General features: G+C 39.0%; 1 protein-coding gene across 1 annotated transcript in view; it reads left to right on the forward strand.

Annotated features, from left to right (window-relative positions):
* Positions 1–14,554, forward strand: part of ZNF830 (zinc finger protein 830) — a 60,556-nt gene that overhangs the window by 18,218 nt on the left and 27,784 nt on the right. Inside the window, exon 4 of the mRNA XM_015818220.1 lies at positions 6,768–6,831. Within this exon, the coding sequence (XP_015673706.1) occupies positions 6,768–6,831 (64 nt within the window). The remainder of the gene's footprint in view (positions 1–6,767; positions 6,832–14,554) is intronic.

Here is a 14,554-nt window from a genome sequence, read left to right on the forward strand (position 1 = left end):
TAAAGTATTTGGTAAGTAATTATTATTATATGCTTTAACTTGCTGTAACTCTGCTTTATAAATTTTATAAAGTAAAGTTACTTCCCTACTTTATAAATCACCATTACTGTGGAACCGGTGGGCGGTTAGAAAATTTTACTACTAACAGAGATACAAAAGTGGGCGGTAGGTATAAAAAGGTTGACTACCCCTGGTCTAGAGGAAAAATCAAAAGGTCTAGAGACAAGTATAGTTACTCTGAGACTCAAACAGCAAAATGAGAAACTGCAATTAAAAGAAGAAAACTGTAACCAAACTGAGCAGTATGGAACTATTAACTAAGGCAGAAAATGTACCTTTAACCAACACAGAAAATGAACCTTTAGAGATAGACTGATGGTGGCATGTCATCCATAGAAGAAAAAGAAAACAAATCCAGTCGACTAAATTTAACCCCCCTGGAGCTAAACAATCAATTTAATAACATCCCATTGGAAGACAATGTGCAGGCATCTGGAGAAGAGATAAACCTAGCATATCAAGTCTAGAAAAAAAAATCAAAACAGACTTCCTTAAGAAAGGAAGTTGATAGGTGATTCATGCTCATGGGAATTGAACTATCAATTTGCAGAATTATTAGCTATCTCTCAGGAGCAACTATCAAAGACATGATTGAGGAATTTATTTAAATAATTAATCCCACAGATTATTATCTCTCCTCGTTCTAATAGGCGGAGAAATGATAAGATAAAATCTGGCAAAATATCAAGAGATTATAGCCAGGCATGAAAGCCAAATAGATGGTGGCACAGGTACTTTTCTATACTCCCCATGAAAGGTAGGTATTCAGTGAGAGAATGAAGAACCATTGAAGTAAACCATTAACGTAAGGGATGGTGCTGTTGAAAGAATTTAGGATTCTTAGACCATGATCTTCAACAGGGAAGGGTTACACCTCACAAGAACTGGGAAGAAACCAACTGACTCATCTTATTTGAAGGGCTTTAAACTAAAACTGGATGGAGAAGGAGATGTATTAGTAGATAATTCTAATCACAAACCTCAGTTCAATCAAGTGCTAAGAAAGAAGTGAAACAGAAGAAAACAAAATAGGTAATGTAACCAAAAAGTACTGAAATGCCTATATATTAACACACAAAGTATGAGGAACAAACAGGGTGAACTTGAAAAGCAAGTACACGAAGGCAGATAGCATTGTTGCCATTACCAAAACTTGGTGGATAAAGCACATGAATGGGATATGTAGTTAGAAGGATTTAAATTGTTTGAAAGAAATAAACCAAATAGGAGATGGAGTTGTGCTACATATTACAAATCTCTACAGAAATAATAGCAGAACACTAGAGATAACTATCTTGAATATGTGTAAGTCAATATAAAAGGAAACAAGAAAAATATTGCCAACCAAACAGAGGAAATATATGAACTTTTTGCTAATCAGTTAATTAAAGTATGTAGGAAGCAAATCACAATAGTAACAGGGAACTTTAACTACCCTGACATCAACTGGGAGACAAACTCTGCACCTAGTGGAAGATCAAACAGATTTGTGACAAACTTGGCAGACAACTTTGTCTCCGAAAGGTAGAGAAGGGAATTAGAAGATCAGGCATATTGGACTTAATTCTCACTAATAAAGAAAAGAAGGGGTTGAAATTACAAGAATCTTGGGAAGAGTGACCAGGCATTAGTGGAATGCAACATAATGCAAGAACAAGCAATAGAACAAATCAAAGTAGTATCTTGGATTTTAACGAACTTAGTTTGTTGAGCAAACTTAATGTTTGGGAAAGATTTCATGGATGGAAACCCTCAAGGAGAAAGCAAGCCAAAAACCCTGGGAAACTTTGAAAGATGAGATTATAAAAGCCCAGTCTAGCACATTACTACTGAAGAAGAAAAATAAGAAATCCCTAAAGAAATTAGCATGGCTGGCTGCACAAAGAACTCTGTGATAAAAAAGACAAAAAAGACAAGTATAAGAAGTGAAAAGAATAATTAAAGCCTAATGTCAGCAAATAGCCAGAACCTGCAGACATGAAGTCAGGAAAGTTAAGGTTCAGAATGAACTTGCTTGCAACAAATGTCAACAACAACAATAACAATAATAGACAGCAGAATAGAAGAGAAAGAACTGGAGAAAATAACAAAATACAAAGACCTATAAATAGAACGACTGTGTCAAAGGAAAGCAAGGGCAGTACCGATAGTAATAGGTGCCTTGGGTGCAATCCCAAAACAACTGGAGCACCACTTGAACAGGATTGGCATTGACAAATTTTCCATCAGTCAGTTGCAAAAGGTGGCTTTGCTAGGGACAGTTTCCATCCTACGATGATATCTGTAACACCATCAGACATCCAGATCTGCCTATCCCAGGTCCTTACCAAAATGCCAAATCCAGTCTGAACATCTGGCTGACTGTGTGATGATTAATAATAACAACAATTATAATAAAACCAAATAATGCAGTTTCATCCCATAGCCCAGTTGTAAATAGGCCATGGCCCGGTAGTGGGCCACAAACTGGAGGTTCGGGATCCCTGATCTAGACATATCAGATTTGTGGCTGAAGATATGGCAATGTTTGTTTCATATATTGCTTGTTTTTGTTAGCCTTTGTGCTGGTCTAAGTCCATACAAATGTCATTCATTTCGTAATGGACTCATACTGTATATGCAATGATTTGGGTTATAGGTTGTTTCAAATTCTTACACCTGGTTATTTTACCCACCATTCAAGAAGGCTAAGGAAAGGAAATAAAAAAGACTAGAACACATCATTTTCTGAAATACCTAGATAAGCAGAAATTAACACCAGACAGACAAACAAGCAAGCAGAAAATTCCATAATCAAGGAACTACCAACAGAAAATTGCACTTCTACACTGCCAGGGCAAGCTACTGTATATAAACAGGAGTAAACCCCAAACTCACTTACACTCATGATGTTACCTAGTGGGGTAATGAAACATCTGCAAGCAAACAACCCAGTACAGAAAGCCCTCAAAATTTCAAAGTTCAATCCTGAGCTACACATATTCTCTTTTATTTTAACAGTATGAATTTCAATTCTTTCAGCCATATGTTTTCCCACTGTTCCAACAATGTTATAACCAACATTCTTAGCTTATTAGCCATACGATCGTTCTTGTTCTTTCTCCATTTCATATTTCAGCAAAAGTTTAGCAATTATGTTTATCATTTATACATGATTCAACTTCAACTTTCTGCTGCTTCATTCCAAATGTCCTATTGCCTACTTTGTATATTTTTCTTAACTGTGCATATTTTAACAGTATTGTTAATTTGACATTATTAACAATTGTTAATAATACTGCTAATAAGTTAATTTATTATTTATTAATACATAATTATTTTATTTATTGTTAATTTATTATTAAAATAGGTTAATTTGTTATTAACACGTTAATAATAAAGTTAATTTATTAACTTATTGTTAATACGTTAACAATAACAGTAACATTGTTACATTTCAATAACATTGAAAACTAAATCCCTCTGCAACATTTGCTCTTTGTTTCATCTTATATTCTCCATGCTCTTGTTCTAAGTTAATCATCTGTTTACCTGCTGTTTTTTTCCTATAAAATTCTTCATGAGACCCATGAAGACATTTTCGAGCAAGATGGCACTCCTTTTTAAAAGTGATTTTTAAAATCCATATTAACCTTTATCATACCATAAAATACCATGCCATCAAAATCTCAGATCATGTTTTTCCAGTTCTAAAATTCTTTTATTTCTCAGCAGTACCTATTTTCATCCAAACTAAATAGTAGGTTGCAAAATACAACTTCAAATCAGGCAATGCTAATCCTCCTGCATCTTCAAGGACTTTGTATTTAACCTTTGGATTTTTTCCTTCCCATACAAACCTAAATATATCTTTCTGCCATTGCTTAAATGGTGCATTAGTTGCCAAAATAAAATTGTTTGAAATAAAAAGACCAATTCTATGACAGAGATTCTTCCCCAACTATGACAATTGTAATTTCTCCCATTTTAAGATATTTAATTAATTTAATTTCATACCTTAACATAATTTATCTAAATGTATAATGCATAATATTAATTATACAATTCATATTAGCTACAGTAATACCCAAGTATTTTACTTTTTTTCAATCTTAAGACCAGTTCTTTACATCAGATTCCTTTGATTTTCTGTTTTTGTATTCTTTGTTTTAATATAACCAAAACAATTCATATAAATAATAATATATATCAATATCAATACATTTGCTATTGCTATTATCATTGTTAGAAAACTTAGGATCCTCAGTCCTCCATAATTGAATATTATTTTTAAAATTTGTCAAAAATGAGACTGTGTTTCCAGTCAATAGATGGAATATTTCAGTGAGTTGGCTTTGTAAGTGTACAGTAATGTCTATATGTGGAAATCAACATACAGAATATGAGTTATTTTTGTTGGAGAGATTTCTGATTGCTTTGTATTTTTATTTCTCTCATTGGGTTTCATACTTTTCCATACTTTTCATTTAAAGAAACCAAACCAGGTTTCTATCATACTAGCTTATATTCAGAATTGTGGTTTTGATCTTACAACCATGGTACAACTATTTTTCCAAGCATTTGTAGCGGGGCTGTCTGAGAGTGTTTGCAGGAGCTCGGTTGGGAAGGGAGAGATTGGGACAGCTACTGCTGTCCCAGCCACACCCAAAGCCTGGGCCGAAGAAAAAGATAAAAAAGGGAAGGAAAGGAAAGGGACGGGGTGGCTGTTGCAGTTCGTCAGGTGAAGGTAAAGAGGGAGTGGAAGTTTTATTTGCTTTTCTCCGTAAGGAGGATATTTTAAACGGAGGCAAGGGGGAGTGTGTAGAAAGGAGTTGGCTGAGGCTCCTAGCCTCGGATTTTAACAATAAAGATAAAGGGGGGGGAGCGTTTTGACGCCGAGACCTGACTGAGAAGGAGCAACAGAAGGAGAGGAGAGACTGGGGGTGGCTACTGTTGCTGCGAAGCCTGGAGGCTATTGGACTGTGACTATTGTTGCTGGCACAAGTTTTAGACTTTGTGGGGGAGTTGCCCTGGGGGGCAAGCTATTGCTATAGCACACTGACTGTTGTTTCTACTACCGTCTGGACCCTGGCTGATTTTCCTCCATCCCACTTGACTCTGAACAACCGCTGAGGAATCCTTAATTATTGCTGCTATAACGGCCTTGGGCTGTTGGATACCATCATAGCATTGACTATCGGGGCTGGTTATTTTCGTTCCTGGGAGCCCCTCCTTGACGACAAGAGCCTGCTACCTCCTAACTCTGCATGAGCTCCAGCTGGAAGAGACATCTTACCAACCCCTAGAGAACACTACGGCAGGGCTTGACGAAGGGGGACGGGGCTGGGAGGGCCTGGGCTTTTGCGGCCTCTGAGGAGGAAACGCTACACATTTAATTCTCTTGGGTAACTTTTGTTATCAACTTCTAAAGTTTTAGAAGTTTCTGGTTAGTTCACATGGGGGGTTACAATTTTTCAGAAAGACAGGTATAAAACAATCCTGAATAATGATAAGATTTCCATGATTGTATTTTGGGAATTGAAATAGAAACTTGAATAAAAATATCATTATGCAGTATTATGCAATAAATGTATATAATTTAGGCTTTGAAGCACAAAATAATATAAAATGTTAGTAATTTTCATTTCATAAGAAAACATGGTACAAAACTTTTTGATCCTGATTAATAGTTTTACTTTTTGTGATAAAATATTCCTTAATATTAAAAAAAGGAATTTAAAAAAATGGAAAGTACAAGCTAAAAATACAAACTGGAGAAAAGAAAAATATATACTTATGAATAGTCACTTGCTTACAATGAATTTATTAATACAATATGAACAATGCAAGATATTTTAAGAAATCACAGATTTTGTGCCATAATTAATACATATTGCTGCCTCCTTGGGTGGTACAAAATAATTGCCTTTTCCAAAATGGATCACATATTTCCATTCCTTGACATCTGGAAAGATTTCCAGTTTCTCAGGATTGAAGGCATATAACTTAAATACTTTAAAATATTACAAGTATTAAAATGTTTTAAAAAAATTAAAATATTAAAATACTTTAGATACTTAAGATTTGGGAACATACAGATTTCAGGATTCTGATTAAGAGAATTTTCTTAAATTGATATTAAGGCTTTGAATAACTAAACTTTATAATATATGAATAATTATAAAATGAATGTTAATATTTCAGGTACTTGTCACTTAAGAATTATATCTGAGCCAGGAATTTTAGTTGTAAGTTGTTGCAGTCATTAAGGATTTTAATACCATTTTTATAACAATCATAAAGGGAGTCATCATGGTTGTTAAGCAAATCATATGGTCATTAAGCAAATCATTTTTTCAATGGGCATTTTTTGTTGGAAACCAGCAAAAAACATCAGAAACCAGCAAAAAACATTGCATATTGCAGTCATGTTACTGTGGGACAATGCAGCCAGATGGTTGCTAGACATCTGAATGTGATCATATGATTGCAGCCGAAACTTCAAGGACAGATCATAAATAACTTATAGGGGTCTAATTTCTAATTTCAAATGGTCATGAAATGACTGGTCATTAAGCAAAGACTACTTGTATTGTATTTTAAGATGACTTTTTTGGTTCTTATTCAACTGTCATTAAATATCTTAAGTATTATTAGGTTTACTTACTCTTATTTTCAGTTTAAATAGTACTTTGAGGTAAGTATTAATTATTACCTTAACATTTCAGAAGAGAAAACACTGCAGAGGCCTTACCAGAGGGATTTTTTGATGATCCAGAAGTAGATGCAAAGGTAAGCATTCAATTATTTCAGCTCATATGAATTTTTTGGCATGTGACACTTTTTGTGTTTTACCTATTTCGTAGCTTGTATTATTATTGTGGCAATAAATAAGATCACCATCTTATTTATTGGAATAAGAATACCATGGAAGCCTCTTGAGATCTTAGAGCAAAGGCAGGATATATATCAGGCAAACAAATAAATGAACAGTCCAACAGCTCCAAGTAGTTGCTGTAATGAAATATTAAGTCCTTACAATTGTTGATATGCTTCTCAGACTTGACTGATATTATAAAATGTAACTGATATTTTAATTATTGATACAGTAAAGCCTGAATAGTTCTTTCTAGATCTAATCTTCTATAAGGTGATTTGAGTGCCTTTTATGATGTATTCATTGAAATCTCAACAATTGGAATGGAATGAGCAACTATATATTAGTGGAAACTATATATTCTGTGGACATAGTTCATTTAGATTTCAGTAAGATATTTGACAAACTACAGCCATCTTCTTGGTAAATTAAAACAATATGGGATAGAGTATACCACCACCAGATGGGTTTGTAATTGGTTGACCAATTGCACTCAGCAGGCAGTCTTCAATGGAATTACATCTACATGGAAAGAAGTAAACAGTGGAGTTCCTCTAAAGTTCTAACTCAGTACTTACCACCATTTTCGTAAATGATCTAAATAAGGGGATAGAACTCAGGAACTCATCAAATTTGCAGACCAAACTGGGGAGAATAGCCAATATTTTAGATGATAGACTCAAGATTCAAAAGGATCTTGACAGACTTGAACACTGGCCCTAGCCAACAAAATGCTATTCGGTGTTGAGAAAAGTAAGTTCCTACACATAGAATAGGTGGTACCTGACTTAACAGTGACAACTCTGAAAGGGATCTATTGTTCTAGTAGATCACCACTAAGTATGAGCCAGCAGTGAGTTGCAGCTGCCAAAAAAGTTAATGCAGTCTTAGGTTGCATTAACAGACAGAGAGTTGCAAGATTGTGTGAAGTAATAGTATCGCTTTATTCTGCACTGGTGGGGGACCATATTTGGAATATTATGTCCACAATAGAAGAAACTTGACTGAGACCCTAAGAAACAATGCAGAGAAGAACAACAAAGAGGATAAGGGGTCTGGAGGCTAAACTCTATGATGAATGGCTGCTGGAACTACATATGTCTAGTTTAATGAGGAGAAGAACTAGGGGTAATACGATAGCAATCTTCTAGTACTTGAGGTGCTGTCATAGAGAAAGGGTTTAGCCTGTTCTCCAAAGCACCTGAAGGCAAGATACGAAATAATGGGTGTAAGTTCATTAAAGAGAGATCCAGTCGAGAACACAATGAGAAATTTCCTGACAATGAGAACAGTCAGTGGAACGAAGTTGTGAGAGCTCCATCACTGGAGGTTTTCAAGAAGGGACTGGAAAGATATTTGTCCAGAATAATATAGGATCTCCTTCCATGGGCTTGGACTAGAACAGGGCTTTTCAACCGGTGGTACACGTACCACCGGTGGTACGCAAGCACCTGGCTGGTGGTATGCGTAGGATGGGTTGAAAAAGTAAAAAAATGTAAACAAAATGTAAAAACAAATATTAAAAAAAATGTAAAAGTGGATGAGGTGAAGCGGCAGCAGCACCGCACAGGCTTGTGGCAAAGTCAGCTGGAACTGCACGTTGCCTGGGTCCTACTGAGAGCCCAGAATCAAAGCGCGTAGCTCCAGCTGATTGGCAGCGGCCTTAGGGGTAGCAGGCAGCCTCAAGCAGTCTTCAGTGGAGATTCCACTGGAGCTGCGTAATGCATTGCCTGGGTCCCCCCCGCCCCCACCTAGATCCCCTCACCTCCCCCAAGCATTTTTTTTACTCACCTGCTTTTAACAGCATTCCTTTTCTCCTGTTCTACTCAGCCTTCATGTGTTTGTGAGACAAAAAAAAAAGTTCCATGAGACTTTCTAACTTCTCGCGAAAAGTTTGAAAGTCTCATGGAACTTTTTTTTCTTTTTTACCCACAAACATGTGGAGAAGGCAGAGAAGCAAACGAAGGCAGAGAAGCAAAAGGAGAAAGGGAGTACAGCTGAAAGCAGATGAGTAAAAAATGCTTGGGGGAGGCGAGGGCATCTGGGCGGGGGCAGGGGCGCCAAGCTTACACTGCATGGTGGCGGGAGGGTTAACAGCTGGCGCGGGGGCCCAGGAGGAGCTGCACAAAGCAGGCAGAGGGGAGGCCGGGCAGATTGTGGGCACCGGCAAGCGAGCAAGATGGGCAGGAGCACGAATCAGCGTATGCTCAGAAACGCCGATCTCATGCTCCTGCTCATCTCATTTGCTTGCAGAAAGCTGTAAAGTTTACAGCACCGCCTTTTGGGAGGGGGGGAATAAGAATGGGCAAGCTGAGGAGGGCGGGATTGGCAGCTGCGTGTCGTCACTCCAACCACCGTTAGAGGGCCTGAGGCAACCCTCCCCGGCAAAGCCCTGCCCGCTCTTCCCACCACTCTCATGGCTGCCCTCCTGTTGCTTGGCTCGGCTCTCGTCCGGAGAGCAAGGCCCGTTTTTGCCCGCAGGTTAGTGCAGTGATGGGGCTGGAGCCCGAAAAGCGCCCCTTTGCACCCGGGGAGGGGCTGGAGCTGCTGCAGCTACAGCTGCATTTCGGCTCGACGCTGAGGAGCCTCCCGGGGTCCAGCCTGGTGCTGAGGCTCCGCCATGTCTGTAAAAGAAATGCCCAGGGCTACGCGTAGCTCCGGGCTGCGGCTGCAGCAATGAATGAGCCGCTTACCTGCTCGCTGCTTTTCTCTGGCTGCGGCCGCGCGCAACGCACCAGAGGGAGTCCGGCAGCCGCGGCTCTTTCCCCGCCCCGGTGCGCTCCTCTGCTGCTTGTGCTCTCCTCCCCCTGCGGACGAACAGCGGCTGTGCTGGGCTCCTGGCTGCACCGAGCGCGACTGCTGCTCCTTTTCAGAGGAAACAGCTGTTCTGTCCCCGTTCCGACCCACACACCCAAAGAGCCAGCCGAGGGTTTAAAGACTTCTCCAGACACCACTTCACAGATAAGAAACTTGGCAGCAGCTCCGTAGCTGCCTGCCAAGACCTTTTATCTCCAAACACCCAGAAACAAAAACAATACCACAGCACGCTACTTTGCCAGAGATTCAGCTTTTGTCCGTCACAGAGGTCCAAATGGCCACCACCACCCTTTTATAGCNCTGGCCAATCTGAGACACACCGGGCTCCTGGCCAATCTCTGAACCACCTGGCTCCTGGTCAATCTCTTCTCCGTCGGAAGACACCTGAGGCATTGCCAAAGAGGAGGGTCCTGGAGAGGGAGGCCTAGCCATCTCCTCTCCTTCATGTTCGGAGCCTTCTTCCTCCGATAAGAGGGGCTCACAAGACGGAGCCACAACAACAGCCAAGGAGAAGCAGCGGGCAGGAACCGCAGCAGCCGCTGTCGTGCAACTGTCTGGCTCAGCAACAGTGGCGGTGGTGGCAGCGGCGGCCAAACTCCAATTGCCTCCTCCGGGCTCTTTTATGCCCTCCCTGCTCCCGTAGCGCTGGACAATGGGAGGGAGGTGGGGAAGGAAGGGACAAAGAGAGGAGGAAGGAAAGGAAGGAAGGGAGGGACAATAGAATGGAGGGAGGGAAGGAGGAAGGGACAAAGGGAGGGAAGGAAGAAAGGAAGGAAAGAAGGAAGGAAGGGACAATGGGAGGGAGAGAGGGAGGAAAGGAAGGTGCCCATGCCTGTCCCATCCCCCTTCACCAGAGACTCACAGATCCCCCCCACATCCCCGCCCGCATTCCCCATAGGCACCCCGCAACCTGAGTGATGAGCTGGCCATGCCCCCTGGCCATTGACTTCACTTGTCAAAAAGTTGCAAAAGGTGATCACATGACCCTGGGACACTGTGACCGTCATAAGTATGAATCGGTTGCCAAGCATCCAAATGTAAATCACATGATCCTGAGGATGCTGCAACAGCATTAAGTTTGAAAAATGGTCATAATTTGCTTTTTTCAGTGCCGTTGTAACTTCGAACAGTCACTAAGCAAGTTGTTGTAAGTCGAGGACTACCTGTACTTTATCATTTTTTTCCTTTTTTTTTTTTTGGTCAAGTTTTTGACACCTTGCTGGGCGACTGGTGTACTCGGATATTGCCTTATCCTAAAAGTGGTACAATGGGTGAAAAGGTTGAAAAGCCCTGGACTAGAAGACTTCCAAGATTCCTTCCAACCCTATTATTCTATGTTCTGTGAAGACTGCTTGAGCCAGGCAAAGAGCAATAAAGTTTGATTTCTGATCTTTTGAACAGCTGGTGAAGAATCCATCAGCTTCAGGATTTGAAGGGATATTTGTGTTTGTGTTAAAAACATGTGGAAGAGGCCTTCATCCTGCAGTGGATAGACAATAGAATGATGATGATGATTTGTGCTGTGTAGAGAGTGTGGTTATAGGGGCCCAATCTAGCACCGAGGTCCCCTCCCATTTTATCTCTAGAAGTTGTGGAGGTTTTCAAGAAGAGACTGGGCAGCCATTAATCCAGAATGGTATAATATTCCCTGCTTGAGCAGAGGGTTGAATTAGAAGGTCTCATCGATTTCTTCCAAACCTATTATTCTATGTTCTGCATGGTTCAGAATTAGAAAGGGTGCCAAGGTTGATGTTTTCTCCTTATTTAAATTTGATGAAGAATAGTCAAGACTATAATGAAGCTTGCCCAGTCATAAATCAGGGCATCCACATAACCTACTACATTTAAGACTATTTTTTGCTGCAGTTATTAATGAATACCCTGGCTGCTAAGCAAATGAAAGATTTCTTATGGACACTGTTTTGCCAAAACCTGCTGAGTTATTGCAAAACCATCACAAAACACAGTCATGTGATCATGGGACCCTGCAAACAGTTATAAATGCAGCCCAGTTGCTGAACATCTGGAGTGTGGTCACCTAACTGGTGGGGGCAACTGTCAAATCTTTGAATCCATGACAAGAAGCAACAGATGGAAACTAATCAAGGAGAGAAACAACCTAGAACTAAGGAGAAACTTCCTGACGGTTAGAACAATTAACCAGTGGAACAACCTGCCTCCAGAAGCGGTGAATGCTCCAACACAGGAAGTTTTTAAGAAGAGACTGGACAGCCATTTGTCTGAAATGGTATAGGGTTTCCTGCATGAGCAGGGGGTTTGACTAGATGACCTCCAAGGTCCCTTCCAGATGACCTCCAAGGTCCCTTCCAACTTTATTATTATTATTATTATTGTTGTTGTTTTGTTGTTGTTATTATTATTATTATTATTATTATTATTATTATTATTATTATTATTATTATTATTATTATTATTTAGCCACAGTGAGATCCGTTGTGAGTTCAAACACTCAGTAAGTGACCAGTCGTAAGTTGACAACTGCCTGTAATGAGAAGTGCTGGAAAAGAAATAGAGTAGAATAGAACAGAAATTGAAAATTGTTGGAAGTAACCTCAAATATACTGATGGATCATGATTGCCAGAAGTAAGAGAGACTTCCAATGTTGAATTTAGAAGAAAGCACAAAAGCCAGTGTACTGTTCAAAATTAACTCAAACCAACAATATCTGAATAGGCAAGGCCAATCCAGTAGCAATCTCATACTAATAATACTCAACTCAGTGATTAATATTTATATGTTACTTATATGTAAGGGTGTGGGTCTATACATATGTTGTATATAGTATGTTTAAATGTTTGTTACATATGTGTACACTTTGAGAAGCAACTAAATTTCATTTTTAATGTGTGCCATTGTGCCCATAGTAAAAAATGACAATAAAGGTTATCTATCTAAAAAAACTCCAAATTTCTTGATGATTTCTTCCATTGGTTTAAAGTAGATATTGAAAAGCAGAAAGCTATTTAGCATACTGAATATCCCATGACTCCTGTTTTTAATACAATTTATTGCTTTTCCCACATTTGGAATGTGTTGCCAAATATATATATATATACAAACTCTTACAGTCCTTAAGATTGCTGGCAAATCATTCTTTTGGACTTCATGAACACAAGAGAACATTATTAGCTTAACTTATTTCCTATTGCTAGTGAGTTTTTCATGATATTTTGCAAAAATAGTATGGACAATATTGATAATTACGGTAATTGTGAAGTTCTTAAACTATTAATATTATAGAAGGAGGTTGAGATTCCTAAATCTAAAGTTATTTTTTGTGTACAATTTTAAAGTTGTGTTACCTTAAGTACAACATCATTTTCCTGATAGTACCAAGTTATATCTTTTTCACCCTGAGCCAGCCAAGTGTTGAGGTTTTGTCCCAAACTGGTTTTGCCTGGTGTGTAATGTCCAATGAAACCAACACACCAAGGTGGAGATTTGCAAAAGCTTTATTCTATGCAGAAAAAAGGACAAGGGGGGATTATTCCCAGTAGGCCTGTGCAAAGGCCACACCTTCAGTAATACAGTTTTTATATGTACTTCTCCATAAGCCCATCTTAAGCCAACCATTTTAAACTAACCCCTCTTAAGTCATCCTATGACCTTATCAATATTTATTAATATTGTTTAGCTTACATTTGCATTGCATAATAACAATCAGAACATTTGCCCCTAATTTCCAGTATCGTAATACACTATGCCATAATTAGTACATTGCCTCCCCAGTTCCTCTTTTTCCAAGCTATTGCCTTTGTCATATCTACAAAAGTTATATATATATTTCAGCATAATCATGTATTGCCTGTACTTGTGACCTCTAGATTCCCTGTTCATGCAGTCACCTTGTTCCCTGACTAATTTAAGAGCAAGCATATTCTGAGGGTTTTACTAAGCTGTTTCCACTACTTCTTATGCATTGATAACCATTTGGAAAATGTCTGCAAATAATAATTCCCTACAAAGTCTAGGTTTTTAGGGAGGAGGCTTTTTGACCTTTTCTTCACCAATGCTTTAAGGCTGTGCAGGTCTAGATAGGAATAATCTGTTTCTGACTAAATCCTGCAAAGATGGAGGGATTGTGAATGTTGGGCCACCAAAATCAGGGGATATTCTATCATGTAAGAGTGGTGTGCAATTTGGGGGTCTTCCAAAACAGCTCCTTCTCAATAAATAAATGGCTTCCTGGCTGCTATGGCTAGGAAGTTGTTTACACCGTTTTATCTGCTTTTCCAGTTTTCCATTTTCATTTCCTATATCAGGAGTCCATTCAGACAGTCACTAAAACCCTGGTCACTGATGGCTTGACTACTGCAACATGTTCTACATGCGACTTTCTTTGAAAACCACCCAGAATGGTTTGGAATGCAGCAGTATAGGCAGTGGAGGATGTACTTCTTATGTAACACTCCTATTTTGCAAGCTATAGTTGTCAGTTTGCTTTTGGATGTGGTTTAAAGTTCTGATCTGTACCTATAAATTTCTACATGATTTAGAGCAGTGGTAGTCAACCTGGTCCCTACTGCCCACTAGTGGGCGTTCCAGCTTTCATGGTGGGCAGTAGGGGTTTTGTCTGATACTGAAGCACTTTCCTTTTTTAAAAAATTTAATTGACTTTTTAAAAAATTTTCATAGCATTATTTAAAAACATTTTCATTAGGTTTTCATAAAATTCCCTGTGACAATTTAAATTTCTGAAAATATACTATTTGTATCGCCCGCGCATAAGTTTAGTTCACGTTATGTAAGTGAAATTAAATGGCGCTATAGTGCGACCGCAAACAAAAGAGCCTCATCTC

Source organism: Protobothrops mucrosquamatus, unplaced genomic scaffold (genome assembly GCF_001527695.2).
Source record: "Protobothrops mucrosquamatus isolate PMUCROS unplaced genomic scaffold, P.Mucros_1.0 scaffold_134, whole genome shotgun sequence".
NCBI classification, from domain to species: Eukaryota; Metazoa; Chordata; class Lepidosauria; order Squamata; family Viperidae; genus Protobothrops; species Protobothrops mucrosquamatus.